Here is a 21,974-nt window from a genome sequence, read left to right on the forward strand (position 1 = left end):
CTATACGCTGTACCGCAATCCACGTTTCCTTGCTGACGGGATAGTGTGACCCAACTGAGGCAACGGCTGGCCTCAGGATTTCGTTTCGCTCGAGGAGACGCGTTTTCAATGAGGCGGGCTCTTAGCGAATCTGACCAGCACCCTGAGAAGCAGATGCGACATCGATGACGACTTGGCGAAGGGTGGGAAGCGATGATGGGGACGCCGCCGACGGATCGCCGCAACGGAATGCGACCTCTCTTCTTGTTCGCTCGTCAAGAAACGCTTTCGGAGAAGACGGCCCCCCGTCTGAGTGCTTTCGAAACCCTAACCCCTCGCCTTCTTTGGGAACATCGTTCTGTGGGAGCGTAGTTTCTAGGGGAGCAAAAGAGGAAAAGATAACACACGTGTAACAAGAAGGCGCTGCCATCGCGTCCGTCCTCTGGTGGTCAGACGCGGCGCCACAGGGACAAGTTTTCTAAACGACGACGCAGATGCCGGGCACAACTTGAAGCAATAACCATTTTGCTGGATGTAGAAGTTCGGTGCGCGATACGTAGTAAAGTTTTCTTTTTTTTTTCTTTTGCTGCGGGAGACTTAAAAATCGTTCGGCAGCCTAGACGATCGTAACCTAATGGCGCTGAAAGAAACCGCTGTTGTTATCGAGTGTCTCTCGTCGAGTGTGTCTGGCTACACCTGATTTATAATTTTAAAAATAATCATTGCTTGAAAAATGATTGCTATAGATGGAAATCATATGAACATGAAGATGCTTGGTATTGACACGTGCCTTGCACTCTATTAGGGGCGAAGCTCTTTATAACGCTACCCGTTCATCTCTCGTAGCCGTTGTAGTATGTAACAAGTATAACATTTTGACCTTAATGGTGGTGCCAGTGAGAGATTTCTTCTGTGCGTTAACGAACAATAAAAAATAGTGCTCAATGTACATGCCAATGGCTGCTAAGGGGGAATGAGAGACAGGAGCATTCCGCTTTTAGTTAGCGCGCACGCTGCGATCCCCATTAGCAGCCATTAGCATGTACATTGAGCACTATCTGACAAGAAAGGGTTGCTACGCTATACTCGCTGGGTGTAACCTCCTTAGTTTTAGAAAGGTTTAGCCAGCGTTGGGATGCAGTGCCATGAATACAGTGAACTAATATATACCATGAACTCGATTTGGTTAAAGGTGGGAAGTAGACCCGAAGCGCAAGCCGCAAGAAAGTGTGCGTGTGCCACCTCTCGTTTAGTCCTGAAAATGTCCGCTGGATGGCGGTGCTTTTATATGGGGAATATATGATGAAAAGGTGCGAGAGGGTGGTACTTGGAGTGTCGAGTAGATGGACGAACGGACACACAGACAGATGCATGGATGGACGCATGAACGGATGCAGGGGCGGATGCACGGATGAACGCAGGGATGGACGCACGAAGGGACGCACGCTTGGACGGGCGGATGGATGGTCACACAGACGGACGCATGGACGGGCGGAAGCAAGAACGGATGGACGGACGATTGCTTCGCCCCACTCTCCGTCATTCACTCCGTGGATGTACTGCCAATTTTTTTTCCTAAGCAAGTGTAATTCATCGCTTTGATAATAACCACTATGCGTCGTAAGTAAAGCGCAAGTTCTTATCAAACTTTGGCGCAACTGAACTTCTATCTCTTTCCTGTAGTAAAAAGAAGATTCCTGGCGTGAAAACAAACTAAAGCCCGCACAAAGCGACTTAGTAATTTAGGGCACACGAGACATACAGAGGCAAAATGTGACGTGCAACTTGTACTTGATATCCGCTCCAATGCAGGCTCGTTAGGCCGTGGTGCGATTTCGTGTGAGGGGGCTCAATTATAATTGTAGTACATCCAAGTCAAGGCTTCGCGGTAATCGCTGTTTCATGCTATAGTAGTAGGTACGTACTATGAGTTGTCGAACATTTGTTCCCAACACATGATGTGCGCACACATGAGCAGTGAGGGGGTTCAAATATTATTGAAGTACATTCAACTCGTCGCTTCGTGGTAATTGGTGATCCATACTAGAATACAAGGTACTCTGAGTTTTCGAACATTTGTTCCTAACACATGGCGTGCGCACACATATGCAGGGAGCAGAGGTGAACCACGTAGACAAAAACTGCCAAATCTGTTTGAAGCTTCGATACCAAGAAAGCTTTCGGTAAGGTGAAGTTCTGCAATGTGAAACGCTTTTTTTCCCGCGTAGCGTAAACGTATAGATGCCATACAAGTACTTTCAGATGTTGTCGGCTATTTCAAAAGTAATTACGCGTAGTAATGCAAAAAATTAGACGCAAAAAATAGCAGCTGCTATTCCTAGTGGCAGCCCTTTCAACTGAAGGCAGTTACCTAGCACAATTTCATTAGCACTCTCTAACAGATATGCTACTTCCAAAGCATTAGTGTTTGACTCGAGGGCGTTCATCTATTTGAGGCTGCGACTCCATCATCACTAGGCTATCTACACTGCCACTAGGCTCTCCTAGTGGATGCTTTTATTTTTGTTCAATTATTGTACCTTTGGTGATCGCGAAAACAAAACTCGCTCTGTAAGATGTATTATGGCTTTCGCAGCGCTATACTACTTATTTCACATCTGACCATCCAAGTTACGCGTCAATGGAGCGTGTCCATGACGCGTCTGTGCCTTCAGGGCTACAGAAAAGAAAACCTGGACCAGCGGAAAAATAAAGACACGCGTTTCCGAGCGACCTCATGGAGTTTCACGGTTGACGGCTCCATTATTGATTGATTTCTTAGGCGGTTTCTTTCCTGCTTATGAAAGATGTAGCAGCAGATGTCTGCTTCACATATCGCGTTTTTCAATTCCACATCGAGGCGTCAGTTTTCCATTACCCTTCTATCGAAATTGATCAGAGGGAGAATTCATCCGGCGTACTCTGACGAGGGTTCATCGGAACAGCAGTGAAGATGATATGAAGCAGTGTTGAAAATGGCGCAAGTTTTTGGTCACGCAAAATACGGACAATGTATAATTCTCGCGTTACATACGCGTCACCAAATGCTATAATGTATTTTGTATGATAGGAAACAGGCTTGAATAAAACTTTTCATGTACTAAATGTGCTGTCAGTTTCGCTAGCCGCTTGCTTGTATTTATATTCCTATGTTATGACAATCATTTTGTAAAAGCAAACGGCTTCAGTTATTCTTTTTCATGTGCATTTACCAACTGAAAAGGAAGATTATTTAGGATTTAGGGGCACGAATCATGTTGGCTTACCAATCTCGTTATTGGCTTTTTGTATAACACATTGTTTATTACATACGGGTGCCATATTCACTGTCTTATGATAAATGTCAACTACAAAAACTTCATTATGCGAACTAATGTACGCATAGAGCGGAAAGCCTATATTTTTGCTTCAAGGAAGACTGTTGTGAAGGTGTCCGGAATTTGGGGCTTCGAATAGAAAATGCGGCTGTGGTGCCTCCATTTGCAATGGAAGCTGAAATGCTCTAGGCCCGTGTGCTCAGATTCGGGTGCACGTTAAGGAACCCCGGGTGGTCGAAATTTCCGAAGCCCTTTACCATATGGTGGTTTTGGGACGTTAAATTTTACATACCAATCAATCAAATAGAAAATCGTTGCACTGATAAGTGAAGCCGTGGACGGTACACGAGACGTAGTGCTTCGCTCACCATCGATCGTGTTCCAGTGGAGCACATATTGAGTGATGGCCGAGTTTCCCGTGAGTGGGGCAGACCACGTTATCCGAGCCGTGCGGCTGCCCACGTCTCTGGCGTCGACATCCACCGGCGGATCCGGTACGTCTGCGCAGTAGATCGGCAAAGGTAAGAAGGCGCAATTGTTATCTACGAAAGCTCCTTATCAAAATAATGCCCTGCGCGCAGCATCAGAGAGTCCAACGCAATTAATGAGTGTTTTTTGTCCAGTGTTTTTTGTTATTTTTTGAAAAAAAGAAGAAAGGCAGCATTATACCTACCACATTTCAAGCATGTTCGTGCGTCTATCTGTACGTGTGTGTATAAAACTTGTGAAATGGGGAAAAGTAGGTTGTTAATGTTAATAGTCCTATCAGCTGAGTGTTATAGCATCTCCTTATCAAAGACAAAGACAGACCGGGGCAATCGTGTTGTGTTGTTTGCTTCACCTCCGTTTAAGTGGGTGCTAATGAACTCACGTTTTCAAAAAAATCTAAATTTTCGGGGCCGGGGTGAGCTTCAACACCGTCCTCTCCTGCACCTGGCTACGCCAACAAAGTGGTTAGTGGGATATCGGGAGTTATGTATAAAAATTTGCCCTCACCCCTCATGCTTACGCGTGGTTTGCATGTAACGCAGCCGGCTTGCGCTGTTATCAGTGAACTAACTTTGCGGCTGAATTCGTCCCCGGATATAAGCACACCGACTCTCTTCACGGTCCCCCCAAAGGCAGGGCAGTCATGGTTACTGTTACTGTATTTCCTACCCAAATCGTGAGCGTCGGTGTCACAGCTAGTTTACAGTAATTAAAGCAAGGCAATAAGCGTATGTTTTGACCGTGCCTACTAGGCTTGTTCAGGCTAAACAGAATAAAGTTGTGTTTCAGCTTTGGCTGAAGCAGGGCACTCAAGATTAGGACAAAGAAATAGGAGGATGGAATGGGCATGGTGCTCACAGGACATATTTCAGTCAGAATGACAAGTGAGGTCATTTTATCTGCTCACGAGTAAAACTCTTCTGCCTTAATTTTTTTTCTGCGATTGCTTGAATGTATCAATCGCAGTCTTTTTGTTTTGTGGATTCCGCAGCAAATTATAGCTTCCCTTATGAAATTTTGTGAATTCACGAGGCATATCTGCATACGCAGGAATCATGGTGACCTGGTTTGTAAGAGAAATCGACTGCGAGTGCTGCTGTACAGAGGCTGCTAATGATAAAGCCGAAATAATTGCATTGCATGTTCTCTCAATTAGCTGCGACGAGAAAGCGCGCCGCTGTGTCGATCAGCTCGTCTTTTCAGGCACTAAAAAAAACTGCACTGGCGGAAATCAAACATGGATTGTGCAGAAAGTCACTATTAGGCTGCTGATTTTTATCCTTTGCCGTGAAACTTGTAAAGGCAGTTTAGCCATAGCCGCAGTGAAATCTTCGATTCAGCAATCCTGCGTGCGAGCTTTAAGTCGTGACGCAAGCGAAGACCCATATCCGAACCGAACAACATCTACAAATAGAAAGAACGAGTCAGAACATTTTCCTGACCTACAGATAAGTCTGTGTAAATAAAATGAAATCAGCTATCTAAATTGAAATTAGTAGACGTATAGTTCTGAAACTTTTTGGTAATGAAGATAGTGTGTAGAGAACTTTCGTTTCTTTTTATTTACATTTTATTATTAGATACTGCTGATGAAATATCAAATGGTAAGAGCAAGATTTAGCTTTGTCGGTTCAGCTCTTTAAATCAATGAAGCTGTACTATGGCAGATAGCTCTCGGCGAAATTAAACTAGGAACAAAGACGTCAACAATCAAATGAGGAAGAAGGAACAACGAGAGAGCAGGCACGATGGTTAACCAGGCACATGCCTGGTTTGCTATTCTGCGTTAGGGGAATGGTTAAGGGTAGTATAAAGATGCAAGAAAAGAGATAGAGAGACAAAAGAAAATGCTCAGTAAATGGGCTAATGCGTATGCAGTGGTGCACTATACAAACGTCAAAGGCGTTCAGACTCGGACTCATATAAATAGCAGTCGTGATAAATTCAACTAACAAACTTTCTTGATTCGAAGAGAAATGCGCCTGTTGAGCTAACCCATGGCTATGGCGTTTGGTTTCCTAATTATAGGCCGTGTGTTCGATGGCGACCCTGCTTTCAATGTTTTATTGCATTCATACCAAAAGGCACTGATCTGCAAATAATTATGTGCGAGTTTATGCGCTAATACTTACGTGCGTATATATGGGCCCCGGGTAGACAAAATGATCTTGAACTTGCCATTGCAATAGAATTTAGCGTCTACTGTACGCGAATGCTAGAAAAATGCGTGATCTGCAAGTAAGGACAGGCCTTTGCTTCACATCCATTCTAGTTTCTGTAAGTCAACTGCTTCACTTGATACTGTTCTCTCCTCGTTAATGACCGTCTCTTTCACGTGATTTCTGGGTACTGAATCGATACCTAAGTTTCACTTCGCAATCTCAAACTCCAGTGTGGTAGTGACGCTCAAAAGGTGACCCAAAAATAGCGAGATTCTATCCCGGCTACATGTGGCAGCATATTGATGAAGTCAAAATGGCAGAGGCTTATGTACATATATTTATAGCTCCACAATAAAGAATCACAGAAGGTTGAAAAGTCCGGAAACCTTCTCTACAACGCCCTTCATAATATAATATGGTTTTGGCACGTACACCACAATACTATTATCGTGACTTCCGATCCTCCTTCACAGGTCTAACCTCACCCTTTCGCCCCTGATCTTCAACAGTTCTGGCCCAACAGTAAGATTCCTAGCTGAGTCTTTTCCGGTCTGCGCTGAACCTATGGCCGGTATATACATACATCACCGCCATATGTCTAGATCACAGTGGCTTAACCGCTATCACATACCTACACACTAGAAGAAACTCGCACCATTTGGAGCTTATCTTATCTACAATTAATTATCTTCATCTGTCTCGCGTGCCGCTTTTCGTGACGATGTTTCCGGCACTTGCCGCTGATAAACGGTGTGGCCTTCCTGAAAGAAAAGCATCAAGAGCAGAGGAAAGCCACGCAAGACTAGCAAGAATTCCTGTTTCAGGATAAAAATAAACTCATCAGATTTGGCGTGATCAAATAGAAAAGTAAGGTGACGCTGGAAACGGTGTCCTTTACCCGCAACAATTATTGCCATCCTTCATGCGTGCCTTTTCTGCGCCTTGCTTTTCGTGATCATGAACGACATGTGCAATATCAAGGTGAAATAGCAAAGTTGAAAGAAAAGTGTCCAGCGCCAAATTTTCAGCAACAAAAACGCGAGCATGCCAGATAACTGAGAGCACACAGAGCCCTTTTCCTCAAGCTTATTTAGGAGCCTCCGCCTCCCCAACTCCCGTTCTTTTTAGAAGTGTGTAGTTTTTTGCACATTTTCATATTTCAATGTCGAGTAATTAATTCAAAACATTGTCTGCTAACCCGGCTCGCAACTAGATCTAGAGGTCCTAGCTGGTCCACCTCTCCCCCCCCCCCCCAAAAAAAAATCTTAATCTAGAGGGTATTTTACCGAAAACGTATTTAAACGGTGACTTTCTCAAATATTAAAGTTCATCAGCAAGTGCACCCCTCTCTTTCACCCTCCCCCCTCTCTGCTGAAAAAAAAAGCTGGCTGTGGGCCAGCCCCGAGTACTTGACACTGATTTCGTTACCTTGAACGGTTAGTTGAATATTGGTCGAATCCTCGCCGAATTCGTTGGCAGCCTGGCAGGTGAAAACGGCGTTGTCTGACCTCTCGACCTGGTGGATGCTGATCCTCGAGATTGTGGTCTCACCATTTCTGTCTTCCACCCTGGAGTACCTGTAATATATGTAGTACAACAAAGATGATATTCGAGGTTTTCATTTTATTTATTGTGAATTGTTTTGCAGAGGGAGTCGACTTGGTATGAATACTAGTAGTTTACTATAGACAATACTCAGTCAAACCTTCTACTCGGCTCATATAGTAGGACAATCTATGTGGTAGCGCTTATTGAAAAACAAGACGGACTGAAGAAAAAGGGGAAACTACTTGTCCTTTTCTCTTTGTCTCTAGTTTCTTATGCCTTTCGCTTTACCCACCTACATTTATATAGAAACTGCTTCTTTTCTGCTAAATCAATTATAACTAAATTTTCCGAGGATTTATATTGCGGGCAGGTGCAGGAGCTTGTTAATTTGTTTAACATTACAAGTATTTGACTGTCTTATCCAGGACTTCAATAACAGTGACTCCTTTCACTATGACTGAATACTTTTGCATGCTATCGATACACAATAGCTCACCCTGGTAACACATTCCAGAAGACATCTTGGTAGTCGTCCAGAGTTAAATGTTATCAATACCGAGAGCTGAATGCCTAGAATGTGGTCTAACATGGCCTTGTTTAAAAGCCATTGCAATGAATGTGTGGAGCTCTCTGTCACATATACGACAAGACTAGGCGAGATACGCCACATGTTTTTTGAGGAAAACCACATTGATTAGTGACACAGCTAGGAAGAAAAAACCCACTTATGTTGCAAAAAGCACAAAAAGTATTCTTCCTTCCCCAGTAGTGAGCAACTTTCTCGCTTCAAAAAGCCGTTCGCTGAAGCCGCGGCCTATGCCTGACTCGCGAAAACTCGCTGCTTTTCCAAGCTATGAGCAATTAAATATCATGTTTCTACAAACCCTTTCTCGTTTCTTAACTGTACATAAATTCATTTCGTTTTCTTTGGCCCAGTCGCTGCATATCTCAGGCACTTGCCAGTGACTTATGTATCAGTTGATTTAAATAGCGCGCAAAACTTTTAGGCTCTCTCTTGCTAGTCCCTCCCCGTTCCATTGTTTCGAATCAATTTCACTGACGAACCGATTCTTCTCGGCGCTTTTTGTAGGTAAGATTGGAAATAGGTCCACGATTTGTGGTGCTGTTTGAACGAAATTATTTCTTTTTTTTTCCTCTTAAGGTCACTTCTTTTTTGTTATAGCCACTTTGAAGTTGGCGTAATACTCACAAAGCAATATAGCAATCCGCTATAATGGGTAGAGCTTGACTTTTTGTAACAAGTACAGCACGAAAGCCAAACAATCACGTTCCTTTCAAGCCCCATATATGTCGCTTCTTGATGTTTTGCAATATTTTGCGTGGTCTATAGTTTAAAATATATTTTGAAAGAATCATATCACCTCCTTTCTTTTAGCACATTGAGTGGCAGATTGCTCTTCAGCCAGTGGAAACGAATGGGCGAGTCTCCCTGGGCTGGGCAGGTCAGTTCCGTGCCTTCTCCCCGACGAACCGACACAGTAGTGAACTTGCTTGCGAAGCGTGGTGCACCTATGCAGTGAATGTTTAGAGTGAGTTGTAAAAAAATACAGAGAGGTTGTAATAGCAGTCAACTGCATTAATTACTTGCAACAATCAATACTTTGAAAACAAAAACCTCCTACGATTTCTTCTCTCATGAAAACAAGCCATACCAATTTTTCATATGAAGCCAACTTTCACATGAAAACACAAATCTTATCAGCAGAAAACACTGATAGATAATTATGTTTGGCTTAACTTCAGAACAGCTTCTTTTTCGAGATTGCATATTTCCCACTATGCTTCATAACAGCTAGGTCATTAAGAAAGCTAAGTCGATGTGAATGCAGCGAAATCATAACCCGTGCAAACAATTTTGGGTGCAACAATGTTTATTTTAAAAAGCGAAACATTAAACGCATGTTTTCAGCATACTGACATGTTTGTAAGCATCACGATCGGTAACTCACTTCGCACGGTAAGATGGAGCACGCGACTTATTCCTGATCCGACACCATTCGAGGCCTCGCACAGGTACAATCCGGCGTCCCCGGGCTCCACGCTGCGGATGCTGAGTGTGCCGTTCACTAGGATGTGGATGCGGGAATTGCTGATGATGGTGCGGAACTGCGATGCCGGACTTACGGGTTCTGCAAAAGAAGGTCATTTGTTGAGTATCGCGGAAAGCATTCGTAATGAAAGTAAAAAAAAAAAAAAACATTGTGTTTCGTCGCGCTGTCGAACCAGATCTCGGAGGCCACGTAGTAAGAAGAGGGTGGTTGAGGTTGGCTCCACGAGATCACGCCACAATCAGAGCTGCTCATAAAAAATCGTCCGCTCTTTCCATCAGCGTTTTGAAATTAACTATTATTACACTTACTGACAGTCAATTGGCCCGTTTTTCAAAGAAACAATTTCCCCTATCCTATTTATATCCAAGATAGCTGTTAAGGTGAGCCACGACCACTCTTTATGAGCCGGTTTCATATCTGCGACACTTTTTTGGAGAGAAATTCGTTAAATCCTTCAATTCTGTTACCTGGCTAAAATATTACAGCAGCAAAACACAGTAAAAGCTTGATGAACGTCATTAACAATGTTTGACTGACGTCATTAACAATAAATATATAATAACTATATAGCATAGTGGTAATAATACTAAGAAATTGCATGTAAATAATCATAAGCAAAGGATAAAACAAAAGTACAGTAAAGTAATAAAAATATTTACGGGACAAATGAAACAAGTTATCAAGGGTATCAGATATACTAAAGCCAATCCTAAATTTGAAAGTATCGCAGAAATATTGAGAGTTCTTCGCAGTTTATTACACAATTGAGATGAGGCAATTATTTTTATTATGCGAATATTCAGAAAACTGAAAAGAAATGATCAACCAGAAGTACTCGGATAAGAGACAAGGGTGTCACTCTTTGCTTGCTCCCCTAGCACCTGCACAAACAAAGGTTTCAGAATTTCGAGGTTTAGTTTTGTTAAAACGTAATCTGCTGCTTCGCTAACTTGCAGCAGCCATTTTCTTGGTGTAATACGAGACAGATAAAGGCAAGCTGTTGTAATGGTACTTGTCTACTGACCTATGGCAGGTGATAACTTTATTTTCGGTTTGGTTGGGCTTGACGGTGGGCGCGAATGCCACGTTAAGTAATCGTTATGGACATGTCATGAAACGTGCTCAGATGGGACTTCGTGCTGCGGAGTTTCTCCATCACCTGAAGAGCTCTTCCATCGAATGTGGGGCTGGGGAACTCCGCTGGCCTGGCAGTCGACGTAAACCGAGCGCCCTGTCACGGCAGTCGTGTCGTTGGGCTCCATGGTCCAGGCGGGAGGCACTGCGAGTTCAAATGTGAACAAACGTATGCATCACGAGAGGAACGAATATTTTTAGGCGATGGGCGGGGGTTGTTCCAATCCACCTTAGCTATGTTTGTGCATGTGGTATATATCACGTATGTAGTTATAAACGTGCTGAATGAAAGGCTTTTGATAGGGGAGGGGCGATGTAGGTAGTTGAACATCAATCCCGGCTCTCTCCTTCCTCTCCCCCACCCCCCTCCATGTCTCTGCCAGGAATCGCAAAACAACTGCTTGTATGTTTTGCTGAGACATTCACCCTTGTTCATGTTAAATTACGTGTATGTATTTGGGTAATATCTTCCACGAGCACATCAAAGAATGAATGTTTGAAATGTTAATAAATCCTACAAAAGAAAGGCATCAGCTGAGATGATAATAGCAGCAATACAGCATCGAAGACAGCAACGAACGAATGCCCGAAAACGAAAATTAGTCCTGTGCATATTGAATATGACCGCATTATTACAGCAGCTGTCATACTATCGCGGTATGAATAATCGCGCTGGTGATCACCGCCAAAGTTTTTGTTGTACAGAAGTATAGGCGCTGTCTGACACTACAATCAGTACCTACATAGAATGCCGTGGTGTCGTTTTGCTGCGCCAAAACGACCCCATGGAATCTAGTGGTACAAAGGCGTGACTTGTAAAACAATATATAAGACAAGGCTCCAATCGAGCATTGTTATGGCTTAGCCGTGTTAACCTTTTCAGTTGCGAAATGAAAAGCGTGCCAAACTTACAGAAAATAACGTTTTCGCTGAATTCGAACAACGTTGTTTTTCTGCGTAAAACGTTCCTATTCTTTCATTTCAACGGAGATCATGTGCTTCATTTATAGCGCAAAAAAGGGATAATTTGTAAATGTCTTCAGCACAATGAAAGATGGCAATAAATATAAAACCGAGAAATATGTCACAATATGGGCAAGTGTGCACATCAAGCGTCAAGCAACACAACTATGCCAACTATATCACCATTGGTTTCGTGTGGGACCTTGTGTGACCAATTTTCGTTGACGACGAGCATTGGAATGAGCAGTGTTGCCCTTCAGGGGGAGGAGAAGTCAATATATGAGGCTGATTTTTCGCCCCCCTCCCCCAACTCGAGTTGCAGCGCCCCTCCGTATTTCTTAGGTAACTAGGAGAGGCTGCTGCCCTCACCCTCCCCCATGCGCACGCCTATGATGAAGATTATAATTATTATTGGTCATTTTAGTACAAAATATCATGACTATATTTGCCAACGCGAACGAAAGGATTACAGTATTTTGTTTAAGAACGCACCTTTAACGAGTAGCTCTGCCGAATGCTCGGCTGACGCGTACTCGTTCGCGGCCCGGCATGTGTAGTTTCCGTTGAGGTGCGACGAGAGGCGTGGCAGCGTCAGCGTGGACACGAAGCCGCCTTCGGGAGAGAGCACGGCTACGTCGGGAAGCGGGTAGGCGCCCGGCACCAGCGGCTTCCCGTCGCGTAACCACTCGATGCGAATAGGCGGGTCGCCGGCGTGCACGAGGCACGTGAGGCCTGCCCGCATTCCCTCGTGCAGGTTGGCCTGGAAGCCGAACGGCGTTATCTGTGGTCCGGCTGCAAATGGTCGAAGAACGAATAGCGTATAAGGGTAGGGAACGGGAGCCACATAATCATATCAGATCTTGTGCGAACAGGCTTGCGAATAATAGTGATACGCGGGATGTTGCATCCCAGAACAACGATATCATTACGAGGGACGCCGTAGTGGAGGGATCCGGAAATATCGACCATCTAGTGTTCTTTAACGTGCCCTGACATTGTACAATACACGGGCTTCTACCATTCGCGCATAGGCGGCGGCAATTACATGCGGGCGACTGGCCGGTACCAGGAGCCATAGAAGGGACCGACAGTGCAAGAGTCACACTGTAATGTATGCATTTGTCTTAGACTACTTGAAAGCAATGGCAATTTCACACTGTAATGTATGCATTTGTCTTAGACTACTTGAAAGCGATGGCAATTTTATTCTTTTTTTTTCACAGCCACACGAATTTATTTTCCCTCTCCCTACATCCTTCCCGAAGCTTTTTGCACCGGATGATGTTTTGAAATGCCTCCTGGATCGGTGCACCTTTTGCCAAGCAACAATTTATTGTTATGACGTCATCATGTGACGTTACATTGAAGCACTGTAAAGTCGCGCACTTGACTTCCTGTTAGTTATGACGTCTTGCAGTGACGTCATCGCACGAGGATTATTTTTTTGCGTCACTCTTGTGAAAGCCGCCGCCACTGACGGCAATAAGTTATTGTGGGTTACATAATTTCTCGTTCGCAACTAGTAAAACCGAAAGGCGTACTTTGTCGTGCTTCATTATTTCTCGCATTTTTTTTCTACTCTATGCAAACCTGAGCATCACCGCAGTTTAACTACCAATAACTTATACTTCTGCGTTTGACAAGGCCTAGCGCGCAATGCCTGCGTTAAATTTGCCAGGTCAGACGAATACGATTCGTGTCCGCACGACATGTTTAGGGCAGCGATGTCAGGAAGGACCTAATTCAACTTCGTATTCAGTGCGCAATCCTTCAAAGACAGCTCGTTCAAGCCACGCGTCCATTTGTCTCTACGTTTGAATTGCAGCGGCCAGTCCATTGTTGTAGTGCATTCGCCATAGACGCGGCATTGTTATCGCTCTAATCAACGCAGATTGCATCCCCAATTATATGTCATGCTAAGGAGGGTGTCATTACACCCTTAGCATTGTAAATTATATTCCTTCCAGCTCTCGTTTTTTTCTGTCCCCATACCATTTCTCTCAAATTTATATTACGAAGACAATGGCCATCCTTAGAAAAAATGCAGCAGTATATGTATATAGTGAATACCACTTGTATAAACAAATCAACGCACTACATCCATCGGGCACTAAAGGCTAACGATGATTGAGGAGGAATGCTAAATTCAAGATATTTTGAAAGCAATATTACCCGTTCAAAAGTTTCACTAGCTTGAGAATGTAAACTCTGTATCTTCCATGTCATATTCTCCTTATCAGGTACTAACGGTAAAGTGCTCGAAAAATGTTCGTGCAGTGTTTGATCACTGCTCTCAAGTAAACCTTCTATAAGCTGGCTTTCCAAAACGGCTTCAATGTCGTAATATGTACTGAGGTGAAACTTGGTCATTGTAGTTCAGCGAATATAATGAGGAAGTTTGTGGAAGTATAAAACAAAAAAGACGTTCCAATGTTTTGTATGCTTAAGCACCGTCTTCAGGGCCTCAAATATTACCGAGAACAGCGAGAATCGATCAGTGTTGGGGCCCTACGAGGCATCCTCGTGCCATGGCTGTGCAACTTTGGCAGTCGTGATAGTTACTTGCATATAGGATAACATAATCCTCGCAACATCGTGGTTTGAGAGGTCTGAGCCCATGAAACACGCTTTCTTCATATGTACGATCCCTTGGCTGTCCTCTTGGCTGTCCTCAGAAAGCAGCTCCATCCGCTCTTTTACAACGTCATACTCTTTGCTTAAGACTTGTTTGTCAGCATTGTTTTGATTTTACACGCTAACTGATCTCTCCGTATGTTATACTACCGTAAAGCTTAAACGTATTCTATGCAGCCTATTCATGGCTGTCACGTTCCCGTAGAGCTTTGTGAAAGGTGTCTGTGGTCGAAAATAAGCAAGTACTACATCAATGTGCACTCGTATAACACATTTTTATTCTTTACAAAGAAAGGCTAAGTACGAAGCTGATGACTGCATGAGCAAGTTGACACCAGTAAAAATATCTGCCACCATTCCTTCCTGTGGACGTGTATGTCCCGCAAAACATTATCAAACACCACACGTTCTGAAGAACGGTGGGGTGTATGTTTTATTATATAGTTAGAGCAACCATGTAATAATATTTTTGTGGTCACTTTGGCAGACTGTGATTGGCTTCCCATTCATTTAGAGCTCGATGAATTTCTTCTTTTAGTCAAGCATAACATTCAAGCTGTTTCTCTGCTGCAATGAATATCGGTGATCTACCTAGGGCAGTCTTAGATTGAAATGAACAAGTTTCTATACGAAATAGGAAACCACGCGAAAGAAAAAGGAACGGCCGTTGGACATCATTCAAAACCTACGTGTGAAGTGCGTACCAGCTGCAACATAATCTTTAACGGCAACTTGTGGAAGGGTGTTCCAATTGTTCACAGACACCTTAACATCCAGCATCCGGTTTTGATGCTCACTTTTTCCGCTTTACAGTATTCAAAACAAACAGTGAGCTCTATGTTGGGTGCCAGATTGGTAAGAAAGATATGCCGTTTGCCTTTAGCTGTTCAATGGCCCCGGAATTACCCCGAACGGAGAGTCTTGTTGTGACGTTACAGTTGCACAATAGTGTATACAGCAAAACGCTAGTGTAGTTGCACCTGTTAGCTTGTTTCGCTCTTGAATTCACTACAGCACGTTCGCTGGCTCGTCTGTACATCTCTCCGAATTTCCTTCCATTGCGTCCGAGGTCAAACTTCGACTTAGTTGTGACGTTCACAACTTCAAAGTGGTGCGAAAATTCCAACGCCAGTTATCTAGTTGAGCAAAGCTTCATTTACCGCGGATCCCAACTTCCCGACTACCATTCAAAGTCATAAACGAACAGTGGTGTCAGCAGGCGTAAACGTCTCGTTAAGGACTTAATTTTGCCGTATGGTCGATGATACCGGCCCTGGATGCGAGCGTTCCTCGAGTTCGAGGGTCCTGCACCCCCCCCCCCCCCCCCGTAGCTCACTGCTTTGCTGTCATGATCCCGTGTCAACTGGCAAGACGTCATCTTTTCAGGTATCTCACTTATTTCTATCTTCTCTCCTTTCTATCATCTTTACTGCCCCTTCCACATTTTGAAAGGCGCGATGCTGTACTTCCCTTTTCTACAGGAGGCCAAAAATATCGTCATTTTTTCCCTTCCTCTTTCACCAAAATACTCTCTCTCTTCCCACTTCCTTGTAAAACAACCCTTTGATAACGTATACTAAAGCTTCATAATGCTTCCTTGTGTATTGCTCTCTGAAATTCCGGAGTGTAAGCAAATGGCGAAGCAACCATCATCGTCCTGAAACAAGGTGATGGAACTGGGAAACCTATATTGCGCTTTGTTTAGCTTTCTGTTTTCACTGCGATAATTAAGTGCCTCCCACGTGGTGTGTTCCCAGCAGTCAACATTGCGGCATACACGTTAACAAGAACTTGTTTGCTGTGTAAAGTGAAGTGTTGAAATAACGTGCCCTTTATTCTTTCCTCATTGCTAAGCTGGCGCTTATCAAGCTCGCTGCAGGCTTTGACATTTTTTTAAATCCATTCACCGCTCGGTATCAACGGCGGGCCTAACGCAAGGCGGAGGTGTGCGTAGCAATCCATTACGCGGTCGTTCATTGACAGGTAGTGTTTTTAACAAGGCTGTGCCGTTATGGAAGCACTTAGGTTGATTAAGACCCGCCTCTTTCGTGTTATATTTGTGCCTGTTTAAGTAAGCTCAGGGCCCACATATTTTAATTTTAAACATGCCATCGTGGAAACATGTTGGGGCCCCGCCAGTTTCTTCACGAAAGTCGCTCAATCTTCCTAGGCGTAACTACTAAATAAGCAACAACTAAACAGTGTAGAATATGAAATAGACATATTTTTTATGATGTTAGAAGGTATGTTGTTTCGTATACTTTGTCAACCTATCACGAAGCAATTCACTTATTACACAGGTGCTACTAACGAACTCGAACACTTTTATGTCATATTTTATTTCACGCGAAACGTACAACTATGTATCCGTAAACGAAAACATTGGGCAAACATCGCCACTGACTTGTTTTAACAAAGTTCAAGTAATTATAAAAGAACCTTTAAAGTCGGGTATGTACAGCCCACAAGTGGCTTTCAAGATCAATTTTTTATGGCTATTTCATCTCACTCATGTTTTTTATCAAGTTTAGCAGAACCGAGGATGCATCAAGCTTTGCCGCCAACCAGGAGTGGGATATTGTATGCAGTGCTTTGGCAATAATAATAATAATAATAATAATAATAATAATAATAATAATAATAATAATACGAAGAAGAAGAAGAAGATAACTTCTCTTAAAGTTGGACGTCGTTGGTTGAATGCTGGTGATGTTCTCACATGTTTTATTTTTATTCATATCGATATTCATGTCTTTCTTTTATTAGGCTATGTGCTACTTCCGTATTTGTACGGTTCTCATGCCTACTCTGTCTATTGATCTTTTCTTTTTTTTTGCGATTGCTTAAATAACACTTGTAGAATATATTCCTGAAGCTGTTTTCTTTTTTTTAAAAGCCAAGGCACTCTGCTCTCACGTAGGATAACCAGCTAGAGATGGGGCCTTCTGAACAGCCCTTAACTGGTTCATTCATTCATTCATTCATTCATTCATTCACTGTTTATTCAGACAAAAACAATGATTGTCTAGGTTGAAGCGACTAAAGGCAGATTACCTCTGCCTGACTAAGGTCCCTCCACCCATACATTCGCTCAAGTGAAGTGCAACAAAGGATACAAATTTCATTCTGCTTTTGAATGAGGGGACACAAAATTCACATTCAACACGTATAACAGATGTCGACACATACGTTTTAAAATAACACATTACAGTCATCACCGATTCGCAGTACCAATATTACAAATATATATATATATAAATGCAACAAGGAGAAATTTCTGACATAATAACGAAGTACAATAGAGAAATACATTTGAAAAGAAAGAAATTGAGCAATTTTCATCTAATATGCAAAAGCACGAACGACACAAAGGAAACATTTATAATAAAAAATACAATTAAGGCTCCTTACAAGAAAGGAAGTACATCTTAACTTTTTTCTTCACACTGTTTTTAGTGTTATGTTCTTTCAAAAGTTCACGGACATAGCTATTTTCGTGGAGTAGATAAGGTATTTGATATGATAAAGTTTGCTTACCTTATGTTGTTCTGAAAAAAGGCAATCGAAAACGATCAAAGCGCAGTTCATAGTTCTTATGTCTAGTACCCTTTTACGCAGATACACATTATTTGCGTTTACAACTGTAAACAGCAGTTAATACTGGAAGGTGGTTCAACCAGCGACCGAATCATGTCTCACTCACTGCGCACGAACAGCGATGTTGTCCGATGGAGAGCCTGGGAGTCCGGTCCATGAACGGTGCACGTGTATTGGCCTTGGTCGTGCTCGCGGTCCATATTGTGGATCTCAAGTGTTCCGTTGGGATACACCATTTGGCGCTGATTCAGCGGCAACCGCCGACCATCTGCGTCGTTTAGGAAAGTAAAACTGAAATCCGGCACGGCGTTAAACCGCGTTTTAAACGTTAATAAAGTAGGATGCTAAACATCGCTGTTTTGATATCTGTGTTACGATGACACATTTGTGGGCTGTGATTAACCATTGAAGCTAAAAACAACCTTTTTATTCTGACCTTTTTTATATGCCAGAACCACAATTCGGTTATAGTGAATGCCCTGCGATAAAACTCTGGGTCAACGATGACCATCTGAGATCCACTAACGGGCCACTAATGTACAGAGTGGGATTGTGAATGCTACTTTTCGGTTGCATCGAATTTGGTCGTCAGGGCAGGAATTGAACTTGCGGATTGTGCGCTAGTATTTATACCTGTAACATTATAGCAAACGTTGCTGCGTCACTTAACGACAATTTCAAGCACCACTTTCGAATTATACAAGACGCCCACCTTATTTGTTCAGAGCTTCTTTACGGCTGACAACAAAGAATTGTGATCGGAGCGTCACTACGAGCTCCAAAACACCGTAAGCTAGGCCACTCTGCATTGACGGAACTTTAATCTGACCAAATCAACCAGAAGAACCCGTATGCTAATGTAATAAGACAGATGCTTGGGCTAGTTGGTCATTGGGAATCAACATATTCGCACAGCGCAAGAAAACAAGTAGTAGACAACGAGTAGACAACGAGCGCTCTTTCTATCCTTGTCTCTTCTCCTGTAGTTACGTCGTAACTACTCGTTGTCTTGCACTGTGCAAATATGCTGTATGCCAAGTTTGTACAAAGCCATAAATTTCACGAAACAATGGATGACAAGCATGCCGCAAGCTGAAAATAAACCGTAATGCCGGTCTCACCTACTGTGAAATAAACAAAACCGTATACTGAATTATTTATACAAAAAATATGAGCTCATGATTTCTACCTACATTGATGGCGGAGGCAACATTGGTAGTAAGACCACACGCCCTCAAATCCTGCAACGTTGTACTATAAGTACGTCATTTATACAGGGTTGAAAAGGGGCAGCCAGCCAACGGTCTCTTATGCCGCCAAGACGAGGAGAGTACATGAACCAAAAGGGCCATGTGGACGCGTACATAGGCCACACAACACTGATTGCGTATAAATGTGTTTTTGCATATGTGTGCCCGAGTGTTCTATTTTCTATGCGCTGCTTTGTATGTTTTACTTCAAGATACGTGTTCGACTTTCACTCAAGAGCTAAGAGTAGCCGGTGCCATGATTTTGCATCAACATCTACTTCTATATTATATCAATAACAAATTTAAACCTTGCTTAATTTTACTTGACTGTCGATTTGCAGAGCGGTGGCGGGTCACGCGCCACACCATAATTAAACCCGTTAGGTGTGTTAGCCAACTGGCGCTGATTTGTAATGATGAATAAGAGGTTATCATTATTAAATTTCCCTCCACATTGCCCTCCTCCACTCCTAACCCTCCACCAGACATGCAGCGTCTGTCTTCTCAGACTTCGTGGTGTTACCCAGCGTAGCCATTCCTTTCCACGCGGAGATCTCAGCTTTAGATGTTTGTGGTAACTTGATATTTTGAAGGAAACAATGGAAGACACTTAATTAAAACGGCATGCTTGGGTGAGTTAGTAATTAACACATCTTTAAAGGTGGGCAGTGCGACCCGGTTGAAAGACAAAGAACGAGCACGACACAGGGCTTCCTGTCACGTACACTTTTTTTATTTGTCCTGGTCGTGAAGAACTAAACGCCCTTGAGAAGCTAGTAAAAAAGGCGTGTACAGAACGCATCTTTTCAAATTAGTATTAGGTGACACAATGCTTATTCATATCACTGCCACAGTGCAGCTTGTGCTTTGTATAATATGCACAGAGGAGAAAATAGCAGGTATAAGACAGAGTAACGAGGACATTCATTTACCTTCTTTTTCATGATATAGTTTTAAAGGGAGAACAAAAGTGCCACATTTTGCATAAACTGGGCAAGACGAAACAAATAATGTCTGGCCTCTCTCAAGCTCTCTGTGTATTTCTCAATACTCTTATCGTATTAACCGCTAAGTAAGCGGTTGTGAAGCTCTCTCAAGAGGTATGTTCATACCACACCATGAACACGATTAGACTGGAATGTACAGTAACGCTGAGTTGTAATAAAATTCAGGCAAGTAAAAGACCTTTAAGTCGGGTATATCCTGCCTGCAATTTAGATATCAAGAAAAATGCGCGTCAGATTTCGTTTCACATGGTTTCACTGTACCTGGCTTTGTCTTTCCCACTGTTTTTCTTAATGGTGTTAATGCCAATCTGTGAGAGTACGCATAGAGGAAGCGGGCTGGGGGGTGGGGAGGGAGTGGACAGTTTTTTTCGTTCAAATGAGGATGACAAGTCAGTGGCTTAGCTTTACTCTGCCTAACCTGTCCCTTCATTACTAACAGTCCAAAGTCCATAATCTAGAACTATTTCTCTCAGGCCATTACTTCCTTTGTCTTTACTTTCAAAAAGCTCAGTAACAAATTCTGGTGATTCTCGGAAGGATGTCATTAATGGATTACTATTGTAGCATTCAATTGTAAAGCTTGCTTGTTTTTGGGGTGGACAATACAAAGAGGGGGAGGGGTATGGGCGCTGTGGTTAATCTTGCTCTAGGTATACTAAAACAACGAGGTATAAATGAAACAAGGGTGGCAGACGTCTTCAACAGCAGTTCATGAACAAGGACAGTTCATAGCCAGATCATGAATATCCAACAGGCTCAATTGTCTACTTTAATTACTCAGGCTTGCCTCTCCCCTCTCAGCGGTGAACCATGCACGCACCTTCGTCATTATCTGAAGCGAATCTCACTCACCTTTGTCCCAGTCTATGTTGCCGTAAGGGTATCCGCCGAAAGGGCACTGCACTGAGAACGTGGAACCGGACAAGGCTGAGAGGTTTCCCAGTGCTCGGACGAAGATCGGCCCGTAAACGTTGATTCGAGCCGTGTGCAACGCCGTGCCTGCGTAGTTGGACGCCTCGCAGACGTACGAGCCGCCATCTTGTACCTCGGTGGACGAAATGGACAATGTGCTTGACACCTCGGCTCCATGAGCGCCAGAACTAGCGTCCGGGCCTGTAGTACGAACACGGACGCGGCCGTGGCGATTGTCGATGGGCCACGCGCCGTCCAGAGACCAGTTGATGCGCGGAGGCGGGTCACCCATTGCCTCGCATCGCAGTGACACGGTCTTTCCCGGCCGCACGGTAACCTCATCGAAAGTTGATTTGAACCTTGGAGCTTGATCTAAAGACAGTCCATGAAAAGAGAAAGAAAACAATAGCCTTATATTACTGATGTCCATCTCACGTGTCAACCACACAAGAATAGTAGTTTCAAAGGTGAGTCTTCCCACAACCTCCCCAAAAGCTAAGGAAAAAAACAGTCAGTCGACTGGCGGTAATTACATATGAGAAGGTAATTGAACCTGGCTATTTCACACCTCATTCACCGAGATGAATGCAAAGCGAATAAATTCGAAAATTGTGGTTATGGAGTTACTCAGTAAACATACCATGCGAATGTCGAAAGATAGCAAAACAATGCTGGGGCCTAGCAATCACCTCCGCGCCCCCTAAATACATTGTCGAACAACTCTGACAGAACACGCGCTTTAGGCTAATCAGTTGGCAAAAAAGTCGCCAGGATTCAAGATGTTCCGGCTATCACCTGAGCGGGGCCTTTTGTTCATCCCACAAACTCGCAGTACATTTAAATAAAGTTCTCTGACCAATTAAATCCATATATTATAACGCTTTTTTTTTTGTGCAAGAACCATGTGCCT

At 43.3% G+C, this 21,974-nt stretch overlaps 1 protein-coding gene across 5 annotated transcripts in view; it reads right to left on the reverse strand.

Moving 5' to 3' along the window:
* Positions 1–21,974, reverse strand: part of LOC119169592 (cell adhesion molecule Dscam1-like) — a 202,147-nt gene that overhangs the window by 30,015 nt on the left and 150,158 nt on the right. For all 5 annotated transcript variants that reach the window (XM_075887265.1, XM_075887267.1, XM_075887264.1 and 2 more), the window contains exons 8-15: positions 21,005–21,436; positions 18,002–18,163; positions 12,157–12,456; positions 10,727–10,846; positions 9,466–9,645; positions 8,878–9,025; positions 7,376–7,524; positions 3,665–3,796 (exon numbers count right to left, since the gene is read on the reverse strand). In XM_075887265.1, the coding sequence (XP_075743380.1) occupies positions 3,665–3,796; positions 7,376–7,524; positions 8,878–9,025; positions 9,466–9,645; positions 10,727–10,846; positions 12,157–12,456; positions 18,002–18,163; positions 21,005–21,436 (1,623 nt within the window). The remainder of the gene's footprint in view (positions 1–3,664; positions 3,797–7,375; positions 7,525–8,877; positions 9,026–9,465; positions 9,646–10,726; positions 10,847–12,156; positions 12,457–18,001; positions 18,164–21,004; positions 21,437–21,974) is intronic.

This window comes from Rhipicephalus microplus, chromosome 2, assembly GCF_043290135.1.
Source record: "Rhipicephalus microplus isolate Deutch F79 chromosome 2, USDA_Rmic, whole genome shotgun sequence".
Taxonomy (NCBI): Eukaryota; Metazoa; Arthropoda; class Arachnida; order Ixodida; family Ixodidae; genus Rhipicephalus; species Rhipicephalus microplus.